A 23,737-nucleotide genomic window follows, 5' to 3' on the forward strand; every position below is an offset into this window, starting at 1 on the left:
CCCGCCGCCCGCCCGGCCCCCCCGGCCGCCGTGTGCCGTAGTGAGGCGAGGAATGGTTAAACCCCGACCTTTTCATACATACGTTTTTTATTTTTTGCTCCTTTTCGTCTTGGGGCTTTCAGCTTACGGAAAAGGAAAGCATCTGATGCGTCTGCTCACATGCCACTTTTGATCATACGTTGCCTCTTTGCACAGAGCAGGATCGTTGGGAAAGATGGAGATACAATAAGTTGCTAGTAGTGAAAAGTGCTGCAGAAATCCAGTGGTTTCCTTTCTCTGCTGAAGGGACGTATTTTTCCTCGGGTTAAGTTGAAAGCACTGCTTGGTGGAGACTGACTGTAGCTGAGAGTGGGTTTGTGTTTTTCTTGCACGGTTAGGTTTTGCAAAGAGCAGCGATGAAGAGGAAGCTGGCACTCTCCGAGATGCAGTTGGTTCTTCTCGTTTTATTGGTGTGGCTACCAACAAGGTGAGAGGATGTTTAATTTTGTTGTTCAGTACAAACATGTATGTCACGATCTGCTGAGGGTAAGCTTGTGTGAGAGGTTGGAAAAGTATAGTATGTAGTAATGTAATAAAAAAATCTTTCCTAGCTGTTTGAATGCAGTATTACATAGTTTCCAGAGCAAATGCAGTAGAAGGTAGTCTAGGGACCATGTAAGACTAATCCCTTGTCCTTAAACAGTTTGTGAATTGATGCTTTATTTCACCATTAAGAAAATAATTCCTTTAAATGCCTTTTTGGATCTTAAATGTTTATTGGAGTTACTGTATCACTGTGATTTTGTACCATACAGAACAGTTAAGATGGCGAAATAGATTATCGTGAAGTCAAATAGCAAATCACAGTCTCTAAAATAATGCTCACATATTTTTTAATATGGGCATGCCTTTTTTTTTTTTTTTGTCTTTTTTTTGGTCAACATAACAGAATTCAAAATGATACTTAAGCTTTAAACCTCTAGGTGGAGATAGCATACAACTTCACAATCACATATAATAAAACAATAGCCTTATTTATTAATCAACTTTTCTTATGTTGTTTAAAGTTCTCCATTTCTGAAGTGACAACATAAGAGAAAGTCATTTTAATCACGTAACAGTTTTGTGTTGCCCACAGTCCGTAAACATGCAATTAATTGTAGTTTGCAACTTCGGTTTACTTGCTTTGGTTCTGATTGCAGTAGGTGTTGTCCTAACACGGTAAGGGTCGCAAGCTAAATAATGCAAGTTTCCTGTGATTTAAAAGTCTGCATTTCTTTTTAACTATTTCCTAGTGAACAAAATATTTCCTGAAACTATGTTTCCTATTTCACTTTATGCCTAACTATGGTGCAGTATTAGTTGAGTCACAGTGGACCAGATCCTGCAAACCCTACTCAAGTGAGTAATCTCACTGACGTCAAAGAGACTACATGCGTAATTAAGGAGTTTATGCCTGAGTAAAGTTTGCAGGATTCGACCCTAATTTGATATAATTGTATGATCTAATTTTTTAGTGGTACCTTGAGTTCAAAAAACTGTTGTATCTCAAAAAGAAGCTTAAAAATTGGCAGAGACTTACAGTACAGAAATATGTTTTAAAAATTAAAAAATGAGCCATCCAGTAATTAAAATTAAGAAAAAAATCACACATGACATTTTGCTATGTTCTTTATAAGTTACCTGATTTTGATCGATTCTGTGGTTTATGTGATGGAAAGCACAGACTGCAACGATTTACATTTAAATACTTCCTCCATACTGTTGAATTGAGGACCAACATAAAGCCCTTTCTTTAATCATTTTATAGCTTGCTTTACAGAAAATGTCACCCAAACCTCCTTTTGGTTTGGAGGAGGAAGAAAACATGCTTGTTTTATGGCATTCAGAATGCCTTGGTCAGTCGTTCGTTTAGAGATGATAAACACTCAAACATTTCAGGTTAAAAATGTAGATGGCTGAAAAAGGTGTAAATGATGATGCTTGTAGCTTATGATGCTTTACTTCCTTGATACTAATATTCCAGTATTGAGTAGGTAAGACTGATGAGCTCATGCATTTCACATGCATGGTGCTTAAAATTGTTGGCACAGTAACATTTGCATGTGTAAGGCTTTCTGCATGGGAGTGTTTCCCTAGTACACAAAACTGGGGCTGTCTGGGTGTCCAGGTCCAGGAGGACTGTTCAGCATCACGGCTGGCTGGGCAGCAGATTCATGTTCTGGCCCCTAGTGTTTTCCACAGAGATAGGCTGTAACATCTCCTTTATCGGGGAAGTTTGAAACAGTCAATGATCTATAGATTCTTTTTGACACTTCATTTATGATTTTGTTCTATCCAACTTTTATAAGATTTGTCTGCATCTGGTGGAACGTCAGATAGTGCTTTTTATAACAAAATAGCATTTTAGAAACATGAAGGCTACCCACAGCTATCCTGCAGCTTGCTAGTCAGCATCATTGTTCCCACCCACCAAATACTGACATCAGAGGACTCCCTGAGCATGATGGCTGGAGTTTTCCCTCATGTTAGTTCTTCTGGTCATGTACATTGCATGACCATTGGGTGGAAGCATATCCACAGGATTTATCCAGAGTATACTTAGGTGAGGACAGACAGGATAGAGCTGGAAGGAGGCAGTTTTGTGTGTGGCAACCCGGGTTATCAGTCTGGGAGCGACACGCCACCGAGGCCTGGGAAGCTCTTTTAGGCTTTTGCACCTGCACAGCCAAATGCGTTAGTGGAGCTTGAAGTAGCACTCAGGGTAATGCCATGTTGACTAGAAGTGAGGCTGCTGGAAAATGACTTCCTGGAAATTTTAAATAGTATATCGTTGACTCTTACGTTTCTGAACACATTATATATAAATTGTGTATTCATATACTCTTAAGTACACCTTTCCTGTTAGAGGGCAGCAAGTTAAATATTCAAGGCAGCCTGCAAAAACTGCATGTTGAGAGTACATTAAAACATATCTAGCACTTTCTAAAATGTAAAATGTCCATTTAGATCAGTGCTGGCTGACTCCCTGGAAGACGAAGCTAAGAATAACATCACCATCTTTACAAGAATTCTAGACAGACTTCTGGATGGTTATGATAATCGTCTCAGACCTGGATTAGGAGGTAATAAAAACAATTAAAGATTGATTTTAAAAAATCAGTTTTAATGTTCAGATTTTATGCAGTGATATTCTTCCTTCAGGGTTTTTTTTTTTTTCCCTAACAACTGGTATGTATCTTGATAAATTATTTATAACTCTATATTCACCCAGCTGAATCATTTGAAGTTTGAGAAGATAACATCTATGAATGGAAAGGAGGCACTTTCACACATTTATCTTAAGTAAAAAGAAAAAAAAAAAATCTGGTGATTTAACGTAGTAAACCAGAATGAGAACAAAAATAACATCTAAAGCTGTTATTCCAGTCAGGGAATTTTGGTTGAGCAAGGAGTGCAGCTTGATTCCCTGCAATGCGATGAGGGTATGTTTTCAGAAATCTGCACAAGAGTTTTGTGTGGTGTGTGTAAAATCCACATTTTAGATTCATTCCTTGTCCAGGTAAATTCAATGGGAGTGTTGTATTTTTGACTTCCTTGGAATTAGGGTTTCACTGGTAATTAGCATTTTGTTTCTGGGTACCTTGCATGTATTTGGGCATTTAAAAAAAAAAAAAAAAAGGGAATATTGGAGGACAGAGGTCACTGCACTCTTGTGCCATGACTGTCAGTTATTTTTCAAAATGTCAGTTCACATTTTCATTTTAAAGCTGTATGCCAGCTCATATAAGTATATAAGCAAGGAATTTAAATAATTTGTTTGGTGTTGGAAATACTGCTGTGCAAAACGATCTCTATGGTATGGGGAGGGGCAGAATATCTTGGTTTTGATATTATTTTATCTACTATTATCATTTACCTGCTATTTATACTATCTAACAAATATTTGTGTATTGCATATAACACTGTTACTATTATTATTATTTGTAACAGTTTTGGTAATTGTAATTTTCAACCTGGAGACTGTTTCAGCTTGCTAAAACCAATTCTAGTGCAAAATCCCTGGGAGCCATTCCTGTTCCTGATTCGGTAAGATCAGGCCCAAAGCTAGAGACCTGCTCTAACTTCCATGGAAATTACTCTAACAACTCCGTTTGATCAAATTAGGAATTAGTTAAAGCTCACAGTTTTTAGCCAACAGTCTTCCATCTTGACCTGTGGCTCTGCTGCTGTTCTGGTTCTGGAGAATCTTGGCTTGCATCTGACACAGCATAAAGTGGGAGCTGGTGCTGGCTGGAAACAGCTTTTTCATTATACATTAATCTTAACCTAGGATATCTTTTCATTTCCACTTCTGGCCTCTGTACAGTGGAGACTTGTGAAATATTTTATATTTAAGGACTTTTTAATTTAGATGATCCATAAAATGAGACATACAGAGCACTGCTGATGTGAGAATTTATATAATGATATTTTACATGGAGATTTGATTTCTTTGCAAAATACCCGAATTTAACAATTTAGACATAATATAAACATACAACGCCTTGCAGAAACATTTCATATCACACAGTTCATGTTTAATTGGCATTAATTTACATGTAATGTATTATTTTTAATATTAAAACATATATTGTTGAAAACATAAATTTTAAAAATTATTTTTCTAATGGAATTTTATTTTAGATTTTCCATTAAATCTACTTCAAAATGCCTCGCTCTTTCTCTTTTGCAAACCTCCTAGGTAATTAAAATATACTTTGGGAGTATAAAAATTAAAGAATTAACATCTGTTTGGTATTGGCATACATGGCAATCAACCCATGCAGAACATGTGTGAAATGAAACTGTGTCATGCATATTAAACCGTGATGATTCATGGTACATTAATCTTAATCTGCAAGAATACTTCGGTTGTGGATGGATGGATTCTTATAGTTTAAAAGAACGCTTGTAAAAGCCAGTTGTGATAATCCATGATATGAAATATACCAAACAATTCTTTTGTACATAATGCTTAGTAATTATGGAGTTTCATATTTCAGGAATTTTATAGCACTTTATTCCTTTTTCTCTATTAACCTGTACTCTGAAAATAAAAATGGAAATCATTCATCTTTTTTTTAAACACTATGTGCCTAGTGAGTCCTGATAGTTTTTAAAAGTGTTTTTGCAGACTACTGCATTTTGACTATGCCACGTCATTAATTTAATATACTTAGTCTCAGTTCTGTTCTACTTGCATTTTTATGAATTGGAAATAGTTCAATTGAAACCAATAGAGCATTTACTTTAGCATAGCAGCTTGCATTATCCTGCTACACTACTATGACTGAGATCACAATCTGGCCTAACGTGCTACAACAGAAATAGTCCAGGGTCTGAGATGGATTCTTTTAAAGTCTTCTGAAAGCAAGAGTTGTTCACCAGCCCACTTTCACCTGTTGTGAAAGACGTTTTCAGGGATGTCTTACAGCAAAAATTCAGCTCAGTGTAAAGAATTATTAATTTCAAAAAAGTTTTTAATAATGAAAAGTGTTAGCTTAACACTGGCATTTTAGCTAGTTACTGACCAAAAAATGGAAACGTATAGGCTCCTTCAAAGACTATATATATAAATTCAACAAAGTAATTGTCTGTTTGGGAATTCGTTCTTGAATTTAGGGATAGATTTATAAGTAATTTTACTGGCAGACTTGGTGTGAGTACTTACAGTATGTAACTTGATGCTTTACTGGTACATTGATACACTTCAGAACTGAGTTCTATTTTGTATAGACTGTTAAGGCAGCTTTAACTTTTACTGGTGGTGCAGCTCTGCTGTATAAACAGGTTTTGGCTGTTGGCTATTGGCTGTCCTAACAGCTGGGATCCTTGAGTGATGTATGAACACTATAGTGATGAAATAGTCTGCAAAATGGGTGTGAGCAGGGAAAAGAAGACACTGCACTGTCCCCTGAAGCCAGAGACACCTCATATGACTTAGGTAATATGCTGACCTACTGTCCTGATATGGATAGGCATGAGGGTATTCAAGGGGAAATGACTTTTTCTCTGTACTCATTTTATACTAAGCACAGGATTGCAGCTGGAGCACTCTTGACTGCACTTCCAGTTCTTACATGAACTGTTTTACCCAAACATTCCATGTCATTTCTGTTTAAACATCAAAATAAATGACAAGTTCTGTTTCAAAACAAATTCCCTATATCATTAGCACTAATTTGTATGAAATACAGGCATTCGAATGACAAGTCATAGAGTTTGATTGTTTATGATTTTCTCCAAAATCATGAAGGTATTTTCTTCTATTTATTTGCTGTAATGTTTGGGAGACACTTAGGTAGCACTTTTCCATAAATCCTTTGATTTTTGTTAGCATATAGAAAAAGAAATCCACAAAACAATGGACACTAAAACTAAGCAAGGGACCAAAAGAGAATTTAGATCTTCAAATAATGAGATACAGCTGCATTCAATCTGGAAGTGATTGAATTATCTGTCTGCTTTCCTCTGCCCCATGGACAGACATGATTAAAGGAAAAAGGGACATAGATTGAGGCAATCCCTTCTTTTAATGTGTTGATGTTCTTGTGTATTAGGTGTATCAGCAAAAACATACATATTTTTTAAAATGGTAGCTTCTTTTTAAAGATGAAGAAGAGGAAGGAAGGGAGAAGGAATGGAGATGTGCTAGGATTTTGATATCACGTTGGATACTTCAGTAGTCTTACCGTCTCCATAAGCTATTCAACCTGCTTTGCTTTCTCACGTTTGAGATCGGTCGTTTCCAGCAGCTATAGAACTTCTGTCTGTTCTACTCTCCCAAATTTATAAAATATAATTGAGTACAAGACTTAGAAAATATAAAATTTATGTCTTGAATAAAACCACAAAGGGAAGTTACAAGGACAGAGGGCTGGACTTCATAGCCTGAAAGCCAGATTTTTAACTGCCATATTGACATTGAAAAGAGCTATGCAAATTTACACAATTTGAGGATCTTTCCACAAACTGTGGTCAGTCTCACCAGCTTTGGGAATGGCATTCTCATTGTAACCAAACAGGTGAATGTTGGTTATTAAAAAAACTGAGGAAGATCAGACAGTAGGTAGGTGAAAACTAAATGCCACTGTGGTTCCATTTTGAAGGATCCATGTCTGCTGCAAGATGACTTTCAGATGTTCTGATTGCTTTAAACAAGAATCTCCGCTTTAAACAAGAATTGTGTTTCACTTATAGACATACCAAAACATTTTTTTCACAACGTTTTGTAAATAAAGAGAACTGAGAGGGATTATTGCTGATTATTGCTATCAGAGAGATGGTGAGCAGCGAGCACTTGCGGGTATGATCATTCATCTTTGCAGCACTGGATATATTGTTGCATACAATCGGTGTAGCAGTGTAGAGTATCAGACTCTGTGGTTAAAAGTTGTGTGATGTGCTCACCAATATGAGCTAAAAGGGAAAAAACTTTTTTTCTCACAGAAAACATTTTTTTTTCACCTCAGATCAGGAGAGCTATATGTGTGTGTGTATGTGTGTGTGTGTCTTTATCGAAGAGTTGTATGTCTTCAGTTGCCAGGAAACAAGGCCATGATCACATGCTGGTAATCTGGAATATGTTAAGCCTAGGGCAGTATATTTTTATATCTCTGTGATTCAGAGTTTTTGATCAGCTTTAGAAGAGTTTGTAGCTGTAGCAGTCCCCTAGCTGAGCATTCAAAACTTAGCGGTTTGTCAGCTTCATCATGCTTAATACACATTCAGAGTATCCTAAAAGAAGGTCCTTTGACTATTTTTGCTGCAGAATACTACAGGAAGCTTTCACTGCTGTTTTTAAAGGAAAAAGTGCAGTTTCCCTGCTCAATTCTGGTTGTTTCCTTAGCCCTTATTTGCTCCAGTTTAATCTTTTGGAAATGGTAGTGTCTCTCTGCCCGTGCTAGTGCAAAGCAATTCAGAGCAGCACTTGCTGCTGAAAACCCACTATCTATGTAGTTATGGCGGGGTACAAAGGAGTAAACTACTGTATGCTCTTTCCTGGGCATACCTGGAAGGGTCACATGGAATCTAGCCATAATAATGCTTTCAGAGGAGAAACTCAGATTAATTTATGTTAGAGTTGTAGATAATGTATATTGGCAAAAAATGTAAAAAATGGAAAAGCAATAGAGAGGAGGATATGGAAATCTCATTTAATTAGTTATCCAGGGCACGCATATGGTGCTAAAATCCAAGAACAGAACTAACTCGGTAGCTGTAAGCATTCTAGGGAATGAATCATTAGGAAAGTGGAAGGATAAAAAACCCTCAGAAACTGTTGTGATACTGAAGAACAAACCAGCAAAAATATGGGAGGATAGTGGCTGAGGAGCTAAACAAAGCTTATTTATTTATTTATTGAAAGTCTGTGGATAAATAAACGGTGAAGATATCAAAATAAAATTAATGTTACAACTGTGCAGAGTATTGCAATTGGGGAAAGTGTTGCACTGTGCAAAGTGGCAAAATGCTATGCTTCACAACAGTTAACAAAAATCTAGGTACTTTACAGTAAAATTTTTATGCCTATAAAGGAGATTGTCTGGCAGGATCTCCCAGTTCACTGAACATGTATATTCAGTACTTACTTTTTTTTTTTCCCCTGGCAAAGCATCAGCATTTGCTTCTAATGCTAGAAATATTGCTGATGACACCAAGGCTGAATTAAGACTTTGCTTACTTTTATCTCAGCTACAAGGAAGACATGAAAGCAGATGCTGCAGATTTCTGTGGAGCTCATTGGAGCTCATTGTAAATCAGACTGATGGGATGGTTTAATTTTTCAGAGAGATTTCATGGGCTAAGACAAACATCACCTTTTTTCAGTGATACATTTATTCTGGGTTATTTGAAAAGCAGTGGCCTTGCTTGTACCCGAGGTATTCTTCTGTTGACTGCTTTCCACTAAGGCCTCTTATCATGTTACATAAATCTTGCAATGAATTTGCTATCCAAAATATGGAGCTGCTTCTCACTCAGGCTGGTTTTAATAGCCAAGTACTGAAGGATTGCAATATTATAGTTCCAAAATTTTTATTACCCTTGTGAAGTGATACAATTTGTGTAATGCCACCTGAACTGGAAATATAATTATTATTTAAATAATCTAACTCTGAAACGTTTTCAGAAATATTTAAGTGCATTAGAAATTCATCCAGGATCTCTTTGGGGGATTTTAATGGATTTCATGGATTTTTAGTAGTGGATTTTAACCAAGAAAAAAGTAAATTTAAAATGTAGAAATCAATGTATGTGTTGCTTAAAAAAATGTTAGTCATTCTGTAGCAACAAAGACACATTTTGTAATACAGAATTAATAGTATTCTGGGTTACAGTAAAAGGTGTACTTATAAACAGTATCAGGGAAATCCTTTAATGTTTACTGCTATGATGTAGCCATGGAGTACTCAGTTTCGTATATTCTTTGTAGAGGAGACACACAGAAAGTTATGTTTCAAATCTTTTGTTTAATAATATGATATACCAAAAAAAGAGTGCTAACTAAAGAATGTAAGAAGGAAGATGTAGAGATCTCTTATTCAATTGTATAATCACCTAAAGGTATTAAGAAAGTTTTGGTGAAGAACTATTAAACCAGGAGTTAATAAAAGCATTGATGCTCTTTGAATTTTTGGTTTTAGATATATAGGACACAGACAATGCTTGGAATACACTGTCCTTCACAGAGCTGGAAAAATGGACCTTAGGAGTATGTTTGATTTAAGGAAAAATGGTAGTTACATCATACTGTGATATGAGTAGGCATCACTGTTTTAGTGATGTTGATTTCTGCTCATGTGACAACAACCAATATTTAAGGAAATAGTCATGCATAACTCTCTTTCAAGACAATTAATTGGCAAGTTTTGACATTCTATTGTCAATGGAAACTAAAAACTTGGGATTAAATGGACACGCAGAACTCCTTCAGCTTCTTTGTGTAGAAAAGGTTGGGGTTTTTTAACCTTAGTTTTTGCAGCCTCTAATGGCAAATATATATTTAAGTATATCTCCTGTATTTTAGCATCCCATAAATAAAAACTGCCACGAGACACACCTCTTACTACGTATTTATATTCTGCATAGTACAACAGGCTTCTACTCCATTCAAGGCCTGATTGTGGTGAAAACAATGTAACGATACTATCTTTATTTATAAGACATAATCTAAAATGATAAAAAAATGAAGAAATACTACTTTTTTTCCCCTCCTTAGCTTTACTAGGCAAGCTCATAACTATTAATCCAATGATGGTGATTTTGAACACAGTCGCAGAGGTTATGGTTGCTCAGAGAAGTGGTGGAGTCACTCAAAATTTGACAGAATATGACCTGGGCAACCTGATTTTGTCTTCAGAGCTGGCTTTGCTTTGGACCTTCCAAAGGTGCTTTTTAAACTGAATTATTCTAAGATTCTGTGACTTTCAACCAGCAAGACATTGAAATAATGGCTGAAGTTTTCCATCTTAATTGGCAACTGTGAAAAAAATTAAATTCAGAATGTCAGTTCTGGAAGATATAGCTGAATAAAAATACCTGTGTAGATGAAAGGTTTAGACTGCCTATGGACAGCAGAATGCACAGTGTTGCACAACTCTTGAGCTTATTATTCATAAACAATCCACTGTGATGAATAGAAGATTTGGGGTAAATGGGAAAGGTCTGGAAAAATGCAGAGGACATATCTTTTTTTATGGTCTTTGCCTTGGATGTTCTAACATCCAGCAGAAGCTGGAACTTGACTAATAGACTAAAAGTGACTCTAGCCACATTTTTCCCACTATCACCATAACCTGGAGTCCTGAAAAGGGTTAAATATGGGAAAAGACAGTATTTTAAAGGAGAGGCACAGTTTACTTTGTCATCATTAGATGGGCAGTGTACAGGGAACTGAAAAGCTGCACAACACTGTGTATCCTAGAGCTCAACACCTGCTCAGGAAGCATCCAGGAACCTCTAAACCCTGCCCTTCTGAAGTGTTCTGACGGCAGTCTTCTTTTATTCTTCTGCTGTTTTCGTAGTTGCCTCTTCCCTTTCTAAATGCCTATTTCATACATTCTTCTAGAAAATGCCCAGCCCTCTTCTTTGACCAAAATTCCATGAATTTATTTCACTCCATCTACATATAGCTTTCCCCAAATGCAGGCCAGACATGCCATGTAGATGCAGCTGTCTAATTTTGCTTTTTTTTTTTTTTTTTTTTTTTTTTTTTTTTTTTTTTGTGGTGAAACCCAGACTTGCCTTGCACTCCTCCCAGGTGCAGTTGCTTACATCCAGCTGCCTGAAAGATTTCATATCTAATGAAAATGGATTGGGGAGGTTGAAGTGTTGCAAAAGCAGACTCCTGGGTCGGTAGAAAGCAAAGATCCTTCTCCACCCACAGGTTGGATGGCCTTCCTTTTGTGCCAGTACAATTTTGCTGTGTTGTTGAGTGGTCTGAGATAGATCTGTTGCTTCCGGCAGTATTCCTGACTACATATTCCTGCTTCTGTTTTCTTGGAGTGCTGCCATTTTGTGACTATTTTTAACAATAACCTTTTCAACACACAATCTAGTGATTTTAGAATTAGTAGTGCGTAGAGAGAGGTATTTCATCAACAAGGATCATGCAGAAGGACATGTACATTAAAACTGTATCTCCTTTGTTTTTTACAGTATTTTGGTCTGTATTAATTGTTGGTATTAGTAACTCTTATTAGTGGCTACTGTTAGTATCTAACAGCAGCTTCTAAAGACTCCAAGAAACAGATACAAAGTAGAACATAACGCTGTTTTTCAACAACCTAGCATTAGGGTAATACAGGCCAAGGTGAAAACCCACTATGAACAAGGAACAGGGGAAAGGGCAGGACGAAAGAGGCGGAGAATGAAGGAGGGAGATAAAATGGTGATACTAAACGTTGGCCACTTTTAAACAACTGGCAGATTAAGACAGCTGAATGATAGTTTTTTCAAATACCCTTTGGAAACTTGAAAGTAGAATAACGTAAGCAGTTTTATCATTATGGTATATGCACGTATCTAAATTTCTGACATTAATGTTTTTCAACAATGAGTCCTCTGTTTCAAAAAGCAGCTATAGAGGATATATTGGATAATGTTTTGTGTTGCTGTACAGCTCACCAGCCTGCTAAATTAAAGCATCAGCAGAAGATTTTCAATTAATACTGTCAAAAGTCTAATAAATTTTAATGGTAAGAATCAAAGCACTTTAATATGCCAAGATTAATATTTAAACACATTTTTTTTTTTGTCTGTTTTTTCAGGTTAATGCTCGAATTAAATTAATCACCAGATAAAGGAAGCTTTGTTTACCACTGTCATCCTAATAATAGTTTGCTTTATAAGGCACAGTATGTCAGCACTAGTTTTCTGAAATTGTCTGTACATCAGGAAGGTATGATTCTGCTAAACTTCTGGAAGTGGTGTTGCTATTTGGGAACCATTTATGTGATTACTTCGTAGCACATGGCTCTTGATTTACATTCTGTAATTCCTTGCCATATGTTGAGGGCTATTTAATAATTAGAGCAGTTAACTCTGTGAAAGCAGTGTAAATCAATTTCTCTCTTACCTGGGATTATTTTGCACATCAGAGGACGTGAAACATTTCAGTAAAGTTGTGTAGCTGCAGTCAGAGATTGGATTTAGTTGCGTCTGACCAGATTGCATTTATTTTTTATGTCCATACATACATATTGGTCCGGCACAGGCATTTTTTTCTTGAACCAGCAGAGATCATGCATCCCAATCTGCAATTTGTTTGAGAAAAACATGGATGCCCCACGTTCTATCTGCTTAATCTGTGTTTTTTACAAACTGTAAGTTAAGTATCTTGTAATCTTGTAGTGTTATGACTAATAGAGTTGATTGCAATCCAAATTCAGTGCCATGGACCACTGACCTTCATTATGTTCTGACACAGATAGTTCAATAAGGATCAGTTAAAAACTGATGTATGCTGTAAAACCTACATGTCCATTATATGTACATCATGGCTTTTCTCACAGCAGTGACACTAAAAATGTATCAGAGAACTCAGACTACTTTGCAAAAGGGGTGACTTTTATATCTGAGTAAATACAAAAGGTACGTGAGGGTGAAGTAACCAGGAGGTATGATCCACCATTGGTAATGGAACAGATCCATGTCTCCAAGCCCCAGTACAGTGCTCTGTTTTACAGGTCACATAATTTCTAACACACATTTGACTTGAGTGGAGAGGTTTATACAGAAGATATATTCCACCTGTAAAGATGACTTCTGAATAAGCTGTTTTCTGAAACTCCTGGTTTTTTTCTTGAAGTGTTTATAGATTGCTTGCATTTGTGATCTTTCATGGGAATGTAGTTTCCTGGAGTTACCTATCTGCGTTTAACACCTTCTTCTGTTTTAATTTAAAAAATTGCATCCTTTTGATACCTTAAATACGTCAATGTCAGAAAAGCAATGTATCTTCTGACTGAAAGATTGCCCTATCATTAGGAGTTCTTCTTCTCTCTGTTGGTCTCCATTGCTTGGTGCTGATTCTGTCATCCGAGAGAGGTAATTGTCTTCCAACGCTTTCCCTGCTTTTTCTTTCTTATATCCCTTCTCAGTTGTCCTAAGATAGTAGGTTCTTCAGACCACTTCTATCAGGAGACTGGGAATTATTAGAGCCATCCTTTTCTATTCCCTTAAGTGTGTGAGCCTTTCAGCACAACACCAGGGAGCAGAAAGGGAATGGAAGGGCAAGGAGAGTCTGCATTTATCTTTAAGAATTTAGAGGTGGGTTGATGCGACAATTCCTGCCCTGAACACACCAGCCTAATGTTCTAGATATTTCACTCTGACTGACAATCTAAAGGCTACTGTAGATGCTTTTTATTGTCATTAAAGAGATTTTTTATTCCCATTATTTGAAGTAATTTATATTTCTCACAATTTATACGCTCACTGAATGAGGAATGAAGTCCCTCTGGATGAGAAGAAGCTGAGGAGCAGTTGTAGTGTGGAGTATATAAATGAGGAAAAGCAGAAGTTTGAGCCTTAGATTCAGTGCTGTGTTGATAAAACCTCTCTGCCATCCTGAGGGCATGCCATAGCATTTCATGGACTGTCCTTATCAGTGTCCATAGTGTTAATTGAGTACCAAACAGTGAACTTCTTTCTACTAGATCAGTAAATGTGAACTTGGTACTGCATTGCCTCATGCAGTTTCTGAACAAAAGGGAAGATATTTCCTCCTGGAAAAATAAATGAATAAATAAAGATGAGAAGGGAGAAATATAAATGCCTGTTGTTTGAGATAAGGGAATGGTCACATCCTTAATAATCCCTTTCCATCTGCTGGGTGCTAAAAGCTGTCAGAGAATTCTTTAATTTTTTACCAGGCATTTTGTCTTTAGTTGACCATAAAAACAGATAATCTTGTTTGCTACTGCATAATATGCTGTTTTTAAAATAACCAATTATTTCAAAATAATATACTGTGGTAGATGCTGTATGCATTTTCACAAAGCCGTAGTATCTGCTTAGAAGAATATGCACTTTAAGAAACTGGATTCTAATTAAACTCATATTAGGCATTATTTCAAAGAAAAAAATACTGTTTTGTATTTTCTGCCTGTAAAAAAAACCTTGTTAATTTAATATTAAAAGCAGATTCTCACCCCAAATATATAGCCTTTCCACATATAGAAGCCTGATGGGTTCTGAAAGTCCCATGGACAGCCAGAGAGGGGGGAATTCTCTTGTCACAGGCAACCATAAAAGACAAATTTGAGGCTGCTTAATCCAAGCTTTGAGAGCATCCTGGGACTACGTTTTAGAGGAGATTCTGGGAAACACTGCTGTCTGTAAAGTAGCTTGGAGACATTTAAGTGACTCAGCTGTGGGACTTCTGAGTGCTACAGTACACTTCTTGTACGCACATTACACAGCCTTAATCTAAGACCTTTTTTTTATTATTATTAACTAGATAACAGAAGAGTAACTGACAACTCTCTAGCATGTTAAAATGGGATTTAAAAAAGGATTGCCCCATTACTGTCCATGTTATTATTTTTTGCTCATTTGGGGGGTGCTTGTTCGATTTAAGTATTAATATGATTCTCTGTTGGGTCAAGCCATGAACTCATCATTTGTCAGGACTCCTGTTTAGCAAGAAGCTTATTATCCATGACCATCCCATGGGTTGTCCTGCCAAACAAAAAACAGTTAAGAATAAAAAAAAGGGAGCTTGGCAGCCAGTCTGATTTGTATTGTGTCTCAAAACCCATACCTTTATTCCTCCTTTCCCTGCATTTCAGCAACCATGGGGATCAGGGAAGTGTAAAGAAAAAGTGTGCCTACCTGTTCTTATGCACCCTAGGTATTTAGGGTGTTAACATACACACAACCTCTAACCGATTTTAGTAAATCCATGCTAGCTTTTTTGAGAATATTAGAGTAGTCTGGATAAACATTAATTTCCTATACTTCATAGTTATTTCACTTGGCTTAAAATAGGAACTGCTGGCTGGTTGATGGAAGGATTAGAATGCTGTGTAGTTTTTTTGACAGTGTGTCACAATCTTCTGAAATGCTATTACAGAATTTCATACAACATTACCTATTAAAAATATATTCGAGGCTCCTGCTGCAAAAAATGCATTAAGAGTGCCCACTAATACACAGCTCTATTAAATAAAGGCACTACCTTTTTCTACCATTGGTTCCCATCATGCTTGAATGCAAAGTACAAGGCTAGCAAAAGATGAAAGAACTGTAGCTCCATTTTTAATGACTCTGCAATCCAGGACTATAGTAAACAGGGACTATACATGGACAGTAAAATTAATCTGTCTGAAAGGATCATAATTTTCAATGCTTGCTTAAGTCTGTTGATCTCTTGAGGAGCTCCATCAGCCTTTGGGTCTTCAGAACATGTGAATTTCATACTTTGCTCTGATAGCAGCAAGCCTTGGGAAGATGCCGACCTCTGGTGACTATGAGTGTTTGCCACAGAACAAGCAAGACTTTTCTTCCCAGAGCTTCATCCTGGTTTCTGTCAGCTCCAGGGTGCCAACTCTTTTTGCCATGGCTGACCACAGAGACACACATTCTCCAAAGGCTTCCTCTGAAGTTGACCATCACAAGGGGAAGCCTTTTTCTCTGAATTCAGTGGACTCTGGCATGCTACCCAAATCTTCATTAAATAATTAACAAGGGTAATAAGCACTGTGATAGTGTCTATTCTAGCTTAGAAAAAGTAGTGTGTAGCCAAAGGGTGAGATTCTGTGTGCATTATGTATGTATTATCACAGTTCCTTGGTCACTCCAGTGTGAGTTCTGTGGCCATTTCACATGTCCTTGATGAGGAAGGACTTTGACCTCTGATGTTCTTCCAGGGAATTGTGAGAATTTTGGTTTTTTTTTTAATGTTTGGAATGTGGGAAGGTACTGAAGGAGACCGCCTCTCATAACTTGTACTTTCCGTGGCAGGTTGACATGTTACTAGCATAAGCCAAAGTGGCTCCTGAAATCTATCCTGGAGAAAATCTAGGCTGAGTGATCTTGGTTAGAAAAGCACCTGGGCCTGTGTAAGAGGAGATGAACAAGCAAATAAGCTAGCAACTAAGGTAAGGGAGTCAGGAGCCACTGTGCAATAGAGGCATATCTTAAGAAGCCCAGACTCGGCCACTTCATGAATGTAAAGGGAAGCTTGAAGCTTCTGCTTTTTAAAAATGATACTGCTGTTATGGGGAGATGTGTTTTGGAGTACAGGAGGGGCTGGCAGAGTGAGTGTATCAAATGGGATGATTTATAAATGCTGTGACTTGGAGTAAAGCACAGAGATTAAATCTGAAATTAGCCTAGAAGGGTAATGCAGCAGAATTTGACAGGGTGTTCCATGGCTCTAAGTACCGAGGTCATAAAATCCAAACATTAAAAAAAAAAAAAAAAGAAGAGAGAGAAAGACTTCTGAATATAAGTTTCTAAAATCTGAAATAATTTTGGGAATTGTTCTGCCTTATCTGCATGTTATGGTATCGTTTGTAATAGCACAAGCCTCTAAGCAGAGTAGATGGAAATACGGTTGCATGGGAATAACAACTTTGCCATTCCTACTTGTGTGATGACACTGATTCACGTCGGTCCAAATAATTACTGCTCCACTTTATCAAAGTGTGCTCCCTTCCATTTCCAGACAAGTGCTCTTGTTCTCTTTGTCTTCCTCTGTCTCATTCTTTAGATAGTGTTGGGGCAGTCTGGTTCACTTTAGCTTTATCATGCTCATCCAGTTGATCTAAACAATGCAGTAGTCCCATTTGTTACTCAGCCTGGTTATTATATACAGTCTCTTTGCATCCTGATGGAAGCTGTGGTGTCTAAGGGGATAAGGTTTAGCGCTGATGTTTTATTTTTCATTTGAATGCCGTGTAGTTTTGATTTGCTGCCAAATGTGTTGTGTGTTAGCTAAGTTCATTTTACTTCAACCTTTTAAGTAATCCATCTCGGTAAGATCACATTTCTTCCAGCCAAACGCAACTATGTTTTCACTTTCATGTTTTTGTTGAACATTTTGTGCAACTCCAACTAAAAATGACTCACGTGTAGTTTATTTTAGAGCTGAATGCTTTTAAATTATTTTTCCTTTTTTCTTGGTGTGTGAGGATGTAATGAAAAGGGAACAAATTGAGATTTGGTGGATTTCATGGTAGTCTGGCCTTATGGAAACAGATTTCATATTACCCATGTGTTTAGATTGCCCTTCCCAATGATTTCATTCATTACTTCTTGTTCCTATTTTCAACATTTTATTTCTCCCTTTGTTAATTGTACTGTAGTCAGGACTACTGTTTATAATTACTCAGTTGTCTCAAATGTTTGTACAACAAAAGCATCCGTGTTGTATTAATGTCTTTACAATGAACCTGTAAATTGGAGGAATACTCTGTTTAAAAGATAGGGAAAAAAATCCAGAAAGATGTCTACATAGTTAATTGCTGTCTTAAATCACTTGGCAGTTGATACCTCTGAGATTGTCAAAATGTTGCTTGAGGTGCCAAAAGTCTATGAAGTCCAACGGTAATGACTAAGAGTATCTGCATTTCTTCTGCGAAGAACCAATTAAGTTATGTACTTCTGGGTTGCTCTGAACTGTCTCTCATGTTTAAGTACTGGCAGGATTCAAGCTAGACACTGGTTGATTGGTTGACCCGATGTCATATGCACCAGTCAGTACAGTAGCCACCTCATCAGGGATGAAGTACGTTCTAGCTTAAACATCTTATTTATTCTCTACCTGAGGGAATAGGGATCTGAATCCATGTCTCCCACTTTCCAACTCTGTTAACTAGACACAAGACTTTTGATCATTCTGGGAGGGTGGTTTCTTCCACTGGAGATGTTCTGCTTTGTATAAAATATCTACGTATGTGTCGGAACACGGACTGAGACCTATGTTTTGTACTGCTGGACTGTAGAGCCATTCACAGTCTTTGGCCAATCAGCCCCATACAGACTGAGGGCTTAGGTTTGGCAGTGTATACATCTCCTGGACTCCATGTATAGTGGAATTCATTGCTTCAAACAGCCAGGTCTCATTTGTGGAACATGGGGAAAGCTAGGCATGTTGGCACACCTCAGAAATGTTGTGGACATAGCCTAACTGTCTGCAAAAGCGGTTCATAAAGTCAATAAACTGAGTGGGGATCTATCAAGCTAACTAATTAAAAAATGCGGAAGAGAGGCATGCAGCTGAAGCCTTTTCTTACCAACACAGGTGAAACATCCAAGTTTGGGTTGGAAAACATTACCAGTCTCCACTTCATCTGTTCACAGTGGTGAACTAGAGCTTGTGCCATTCCTCCTTTCCTGAAAAGAGCCATGAGAGTAGCTGATAGCCTGGGATGATGGAAACCTGTGTGAGAGAGAGAGCACCTCTTGTCAAGTGCATGCTCTGATTTAAAGCAGAGACATGAACTCAAGTTACTGTGTGTCAGGGTCTGTCTTGACCACAAAGGTGAATTTTCTAAGATAGGGCATGCTTCCTCAGTCATTGTGAGGAATTGTTCTTCTTTGTGTAAAAAATTAGATATTGAGCAGAGATTTCAATTTATGTCTGCTACATCCCATGAGTACTGCTAGGCTGTGGAATCAGTCTCTTGCTTGTTTTCTTGCTTTCTCTCTCAAAGGCTTTCTGGCCCAGTAAATTTGTATTTATTATAGTTTGAGAAACTCGTTGAGACTTGGTTGAGAGCCAGTTCTTTAAGCTGCTTGGCAGCATCAGGATATTTTTGCCTTAAGGTGGAAATATAAGCAGCCAGGGAATTTTGGGTATTGACAATGTTCGACAGGAATTTGGGACTAAAGGGGATTCAGACAAATATAGGTGCAAAATTTAGTTATTATGATCTGGACCACAGAGACATTCAGATTAACTTTTATTGATCTAAGTGGAAACTTGGAGCTTAAATAACTTTGTGGAGCTTGTCCGATATACTTAAAGAGAGAATTGGGCACCAAAATCAGTCTTCAGCCCTACTCTGGAGTGACTTTCTCAAACTTGGGGAAGAAGCCTATAATAAAGTTAAAACTGCACCTCAAATGTCACTTGTATCCAAGGCTCTTCATTCATAGGACTCTTTGGAAATGTGTTTAATTTTCTTACCTGTAGTAATAAGGTTTGCAAATTAAACGTCTCTGGCTAGAGAAAGAGAGAAGAAAAAGTAGTAAAGATAATGTTTGTGTATGTGATCTGCACTCTTTTTGTCTTTTTGAGTGAGAGTTAAACCCCAAATCTGTCATATGCATGTGAAAATTATCTTAGTAACGTGTAAATATATCACTCAGCACAGAGAGAACTTTTTAATTTTCCGTTTGCTAGCTGGAAGCAGTGCTCTTACAGTTTGCGCCAGTGTCTTTTACATACAAGACAAATCCGAGTAATTACCTGACTGTGGAGATATATCACATTATTTGAGTTGCAGATATGCCTACATTTCATTCTGTGCGCATTTTGTGGGTAACCTACACCTAAAAAAGACGTTAGCTTGGCTAAAAACATATCTGAAAATGTTTTCCCAAGTCATATTTTTTGCTACAGAAGAAAAGGATGTTGACAGTTAAGCTAAACATTTTTTTCCAGGTTAATGTGTGGTTTTTTAATGGTCGAAAAGTCTCACTCATCTCTAAAGATACACCTATTTTTAACTGAAGTTTTGTATTACAGTAAATTGTCCCTCAAGTTTATATTTTCCTGCTATTTTGGACCAGCTATATTCAATTTCAGAATAATAAATACTACTTTTCTGAAATAAAAATTCCAATTCAAGAATGGGCTTATACACAGGACCAGGTATTCATTTAGTCTAAATGACATAATGGTATTTATTTCAATAGTATGGTATTGCTTTACAGGGTTGCCCAACTTCATGAGTTCTCTGTAGGCCTTTGGAGAGTCTTTCATAGTCTTTACACGAAGCTGTCTGTTTAGTATATGATATAATGTCTGTTAATAGATATAAGCTCTTCAGAGGGAAATCAGTTTGGGTCTGTTAGCCTACTGTCTTTCAATTCCTGTATCTTTCTCCAGAATATTTTCTCCAGAATATATTCTTGTTTTAGTCAACACCATGAGAAATCAAGTACAGTGCCCGATTCAGCTTTCATTTACATCAAAGTGAATCAAGAGAGCAACTATTAACAGTAACACTTACAGGTATTACTAGGTCTTACTAGTAAGCTTACTCTACATATGCCTCGTTAAAGATGGAGATTTGAAAGAGAAGTTTACTTATGGCTCATATTAAGAAATTGTCTTGCCAATAGATCAAGGATAGAGTGAAGCTATTGGAAGTGAAGTGCTGATGTCAAGGAGGGAAGTGAATTTATTTCTTCTCACAGTTGGCTTCAATTTACAAATTGGAAGTGTATTTATGTAGGCACATGTGGCCTTGAAACTGTTGTAATTTAACAGTGGATAATGAATGAAGATGCTGAGTAGTTGGATAGATAAAACTGTCACATAAAGCACCAAAACTAAATATCAAGAAGAACTGGCAGAACAGTATTTTGAAATATCTGCATTCCTATGGATTTTGTTGCTCTTATGGCTCCAAGTTGCATGACCTCCTCTGACCCCCCTTCCTTGCCAGAGAGTGTCTTGAGCTGTCAACGGACACACTAAGGAGCTTGTCAGATAAGGGCAGCATGTTGAGTTGGAACAGTGTTTGATGGATTAAGACCCTGGCTGTTTCACCTGTGCAATTCTGACTTGTATTATGAATGACAATTTCAAAGCCTTTGGGCAACATTGCCAAGCATGCCCTTGGAGACCATATTACAATGTCAGAACAATGTCAGTTCCAGTTAAATAATTTTTTATAGCAAAATAATTAAAGTAACATCAAGCTTTTGACAGCATTTCCACAAAAACTCAGAAATCCTCAGTTAAGGCTCCCACAGCACTGTAACTTGACCTCCTTTTTTATTTTTTGTTGACATAATTAAAGAGCGGTATTTTATTTTCACATTTTTTGCATGCTGTAGCAGCCCTTCAGTTACAGCCTTGCAATGTTCTCCTGGGTACTATTTTCTCTACATTTAAAATAATGTTTGTAAGAAATTGTTTCATGCTATGCATTAGAACTGTGTATGTGTATTTTAAAAGCTCTGTCCCATCAAGAATACTTTTGATGGTTTTGGATTACCTCAAACAGATTGGCTTTTATTTTAGCTGCCCAAACCCTGGATTTACAGTTTTATCAACTGAAAATTCAAATGGAAGAAAAAAAGTCCAACCCAATCTACTAGCCTGTTTTCTTGTGAAGACAGCCTTGACGCATTAATGGATAATATAGCCAGCTTCAAGCAAAAGGACATCTGGAACCTTGCTGGTGGTCCACTCTGAAGACTTCACAATGATCACACTCCTTTCTTCTCTTTTTTTAAACATACCTAGAATGATTCGTGCGTATTTTGTCTGTACTCTCTGTGAAGAAAGGATTGTAGATTATTTTGGTGAGAGAAGAGAAGGAATGAGCAAAACACAGATCATTCTCAAATTTGAGAAATACTCAGAAAATTTATTTCAAGAAAGATAATCCTGCCTCAGAGTTCTCCAGGAAAGGAAGAGCTCTCAGGTGTGCCCAATCCTGCATGTCTAGTTATCCCCCCATTGCATACACTGGAACCTTGCATAATCCCCTTCAGAGATGCAGGCAGCTGAGAAGGGACATTTGAAAGAAAGCAGAGAAGTTTTGAAAACTGCCTGGCAGGCAGCAGTCTAGAGGAACTCATTCAAAATTGAATTGCCTCTGTGGAAATTTCCAATTTTGACAAATTGGTAAATGCTGATGAGGAACCTTTTCATCTGACTTTTCTGACCATCTCCATTACTCAATCTGTGATTGATTTAGACTTCAGCCACTGCAAATTCTCTGCCAAGCAGCCTCCTTCAGCTGAGACAGCTCTTCTACTCAGGAACAAGTCAGTAGGACTTCAGACCATCAGAAAGGGTATCCCAGCAGCAGGAGAGTTGGCATATGGAATGGACAAAGGCACTGATACCAACTCTAACTAAGCTCTGAACTCCTCTTCTAATTTTTGATGAGTCAATGATGTTGACATTTTCCAGTGTGGATACTTAATGTTGAACAGCTGAAGCCAGATTTGGTAAACACCTGTACTTCACATTACATACACTTCATTTAATCCTCCTGCCTCAGCTTCCCAAGTACGAAAAAATGAAGATAATAAAATTATTGTCTTCAGAGAGGGGTTATTATAATTAGTGTTTGAAAAATCCTAAATGTAATTAAAGCACACAGTAAACCTTCCAGCTAAGGATAGATAAGGATCTATAAATCTTCTGCAATTTGGTATATTTATTGCTTTTTCTTACTTTTTGATATTTTTTCAGTATTGATATCATGACAGTTCAAATAAGGAAAGGGAATCAGAAGAAACCAGTGCTTGAGAACCATGTGAAACATGATCTTAAAAGTTACTGTTTTTACTGCTTCCACAGGATGTGTTTTTCATCTTCTCTTTATTCTTAACTTTCTTGATTCTTTTTTTGTCAGTTTACCTTTGGCTTCCATCTTCTGAGAAATTGGCCTAACCTAAGTCAGATAAGGCTTCTCTTTTAACATTTATGACCAAGGCAAGTTAGAAATGATGCTATAATAGCATTTGCTGAATTTCAGAGCACTTCATGTGATGATGGCACCTACATGTCATATTCTTTGCCCGAGATTTTTTCCCCTAAAAGAAGCATCACAAATAGAAACTATATCCTTACCCTTTCCTGTTCCTGTTTCTTTGTTTAACCTTCAAAAGCAGTGATTCAGAATAACTTAAGAGCTCACAAGTATAAATGAGTCAGCCACCCCTCCTCCCAACAGAGGGTTCTTCTTTAAAAACTAGACTGTTTTTCAAAAGTACTAGGCCTCCATTGATTTAAGCACTTTTGAAAATCAGGCCTTTTAGTTATGTGTTTACATGTCAATTGAATAAAAAGATTTTATAATTCTAGTGGAAAAAACTTGTCCTTAATTTTTCTCAAAAAAGTAGACTCTAGACTTGTACATGAACACATGTTTATGTTGCGTTGAACATTTTTTAGCTAAGTACATTCCTTTGGCTTTTCCACAAGCACTGATGATCCAGAACTGTTTGAATCTCCAGTGGGCTAAGTCCGCTGTTCTTGACAGAACGTGAGTTATGAAAAGCCTGTAATTGTGGT

The 23,737-nt window shown here is 37.1% G+C and overlaps 1 protein-coding gene across 1 annotated transcript in view; it reads left to right on the plus strand.

Moving 5' to 3' along the window:
- Positions 1–2: 2 nt before the first annotated feature.
- Positions 3–23,737, plus strand: part of GABRA2 (gamma-aminobutyric acid (GABA) A receptor, alpha 2) — a 58,133-nt gene continuing 34,398 nt past the window's right edge. The window contains exons 1-2 of the mRNA XM_009588164.1: positions 3–466; positions 2,989–3,104. Of these exons, the coding sequence (XP_009586459.1) occupies positions 396–466; positions 2,989–3,104 (187 nt within the window). The 5' untranslated portion in view covers positions 3–395. The remainder of the gene's footprint in view (positions 467–2,988; positions 3,105–23,737) is intronic.

This window comes from Fulmarus glacialis, unplaced genomic scaffold (genome assembly GCF_000690835.1).
Source record: "Fulmarus glacialis isolate BGI_N327 unplaced genomic scaffold, ASM69083v1 scaffold1392, whole genome shotgun sequence".
NCBI lineage: Eukaryota > Metazoa > Chordata > Aves > Procellariiformes > Procellariidae > Fulmarus > Fulmarus glacialis.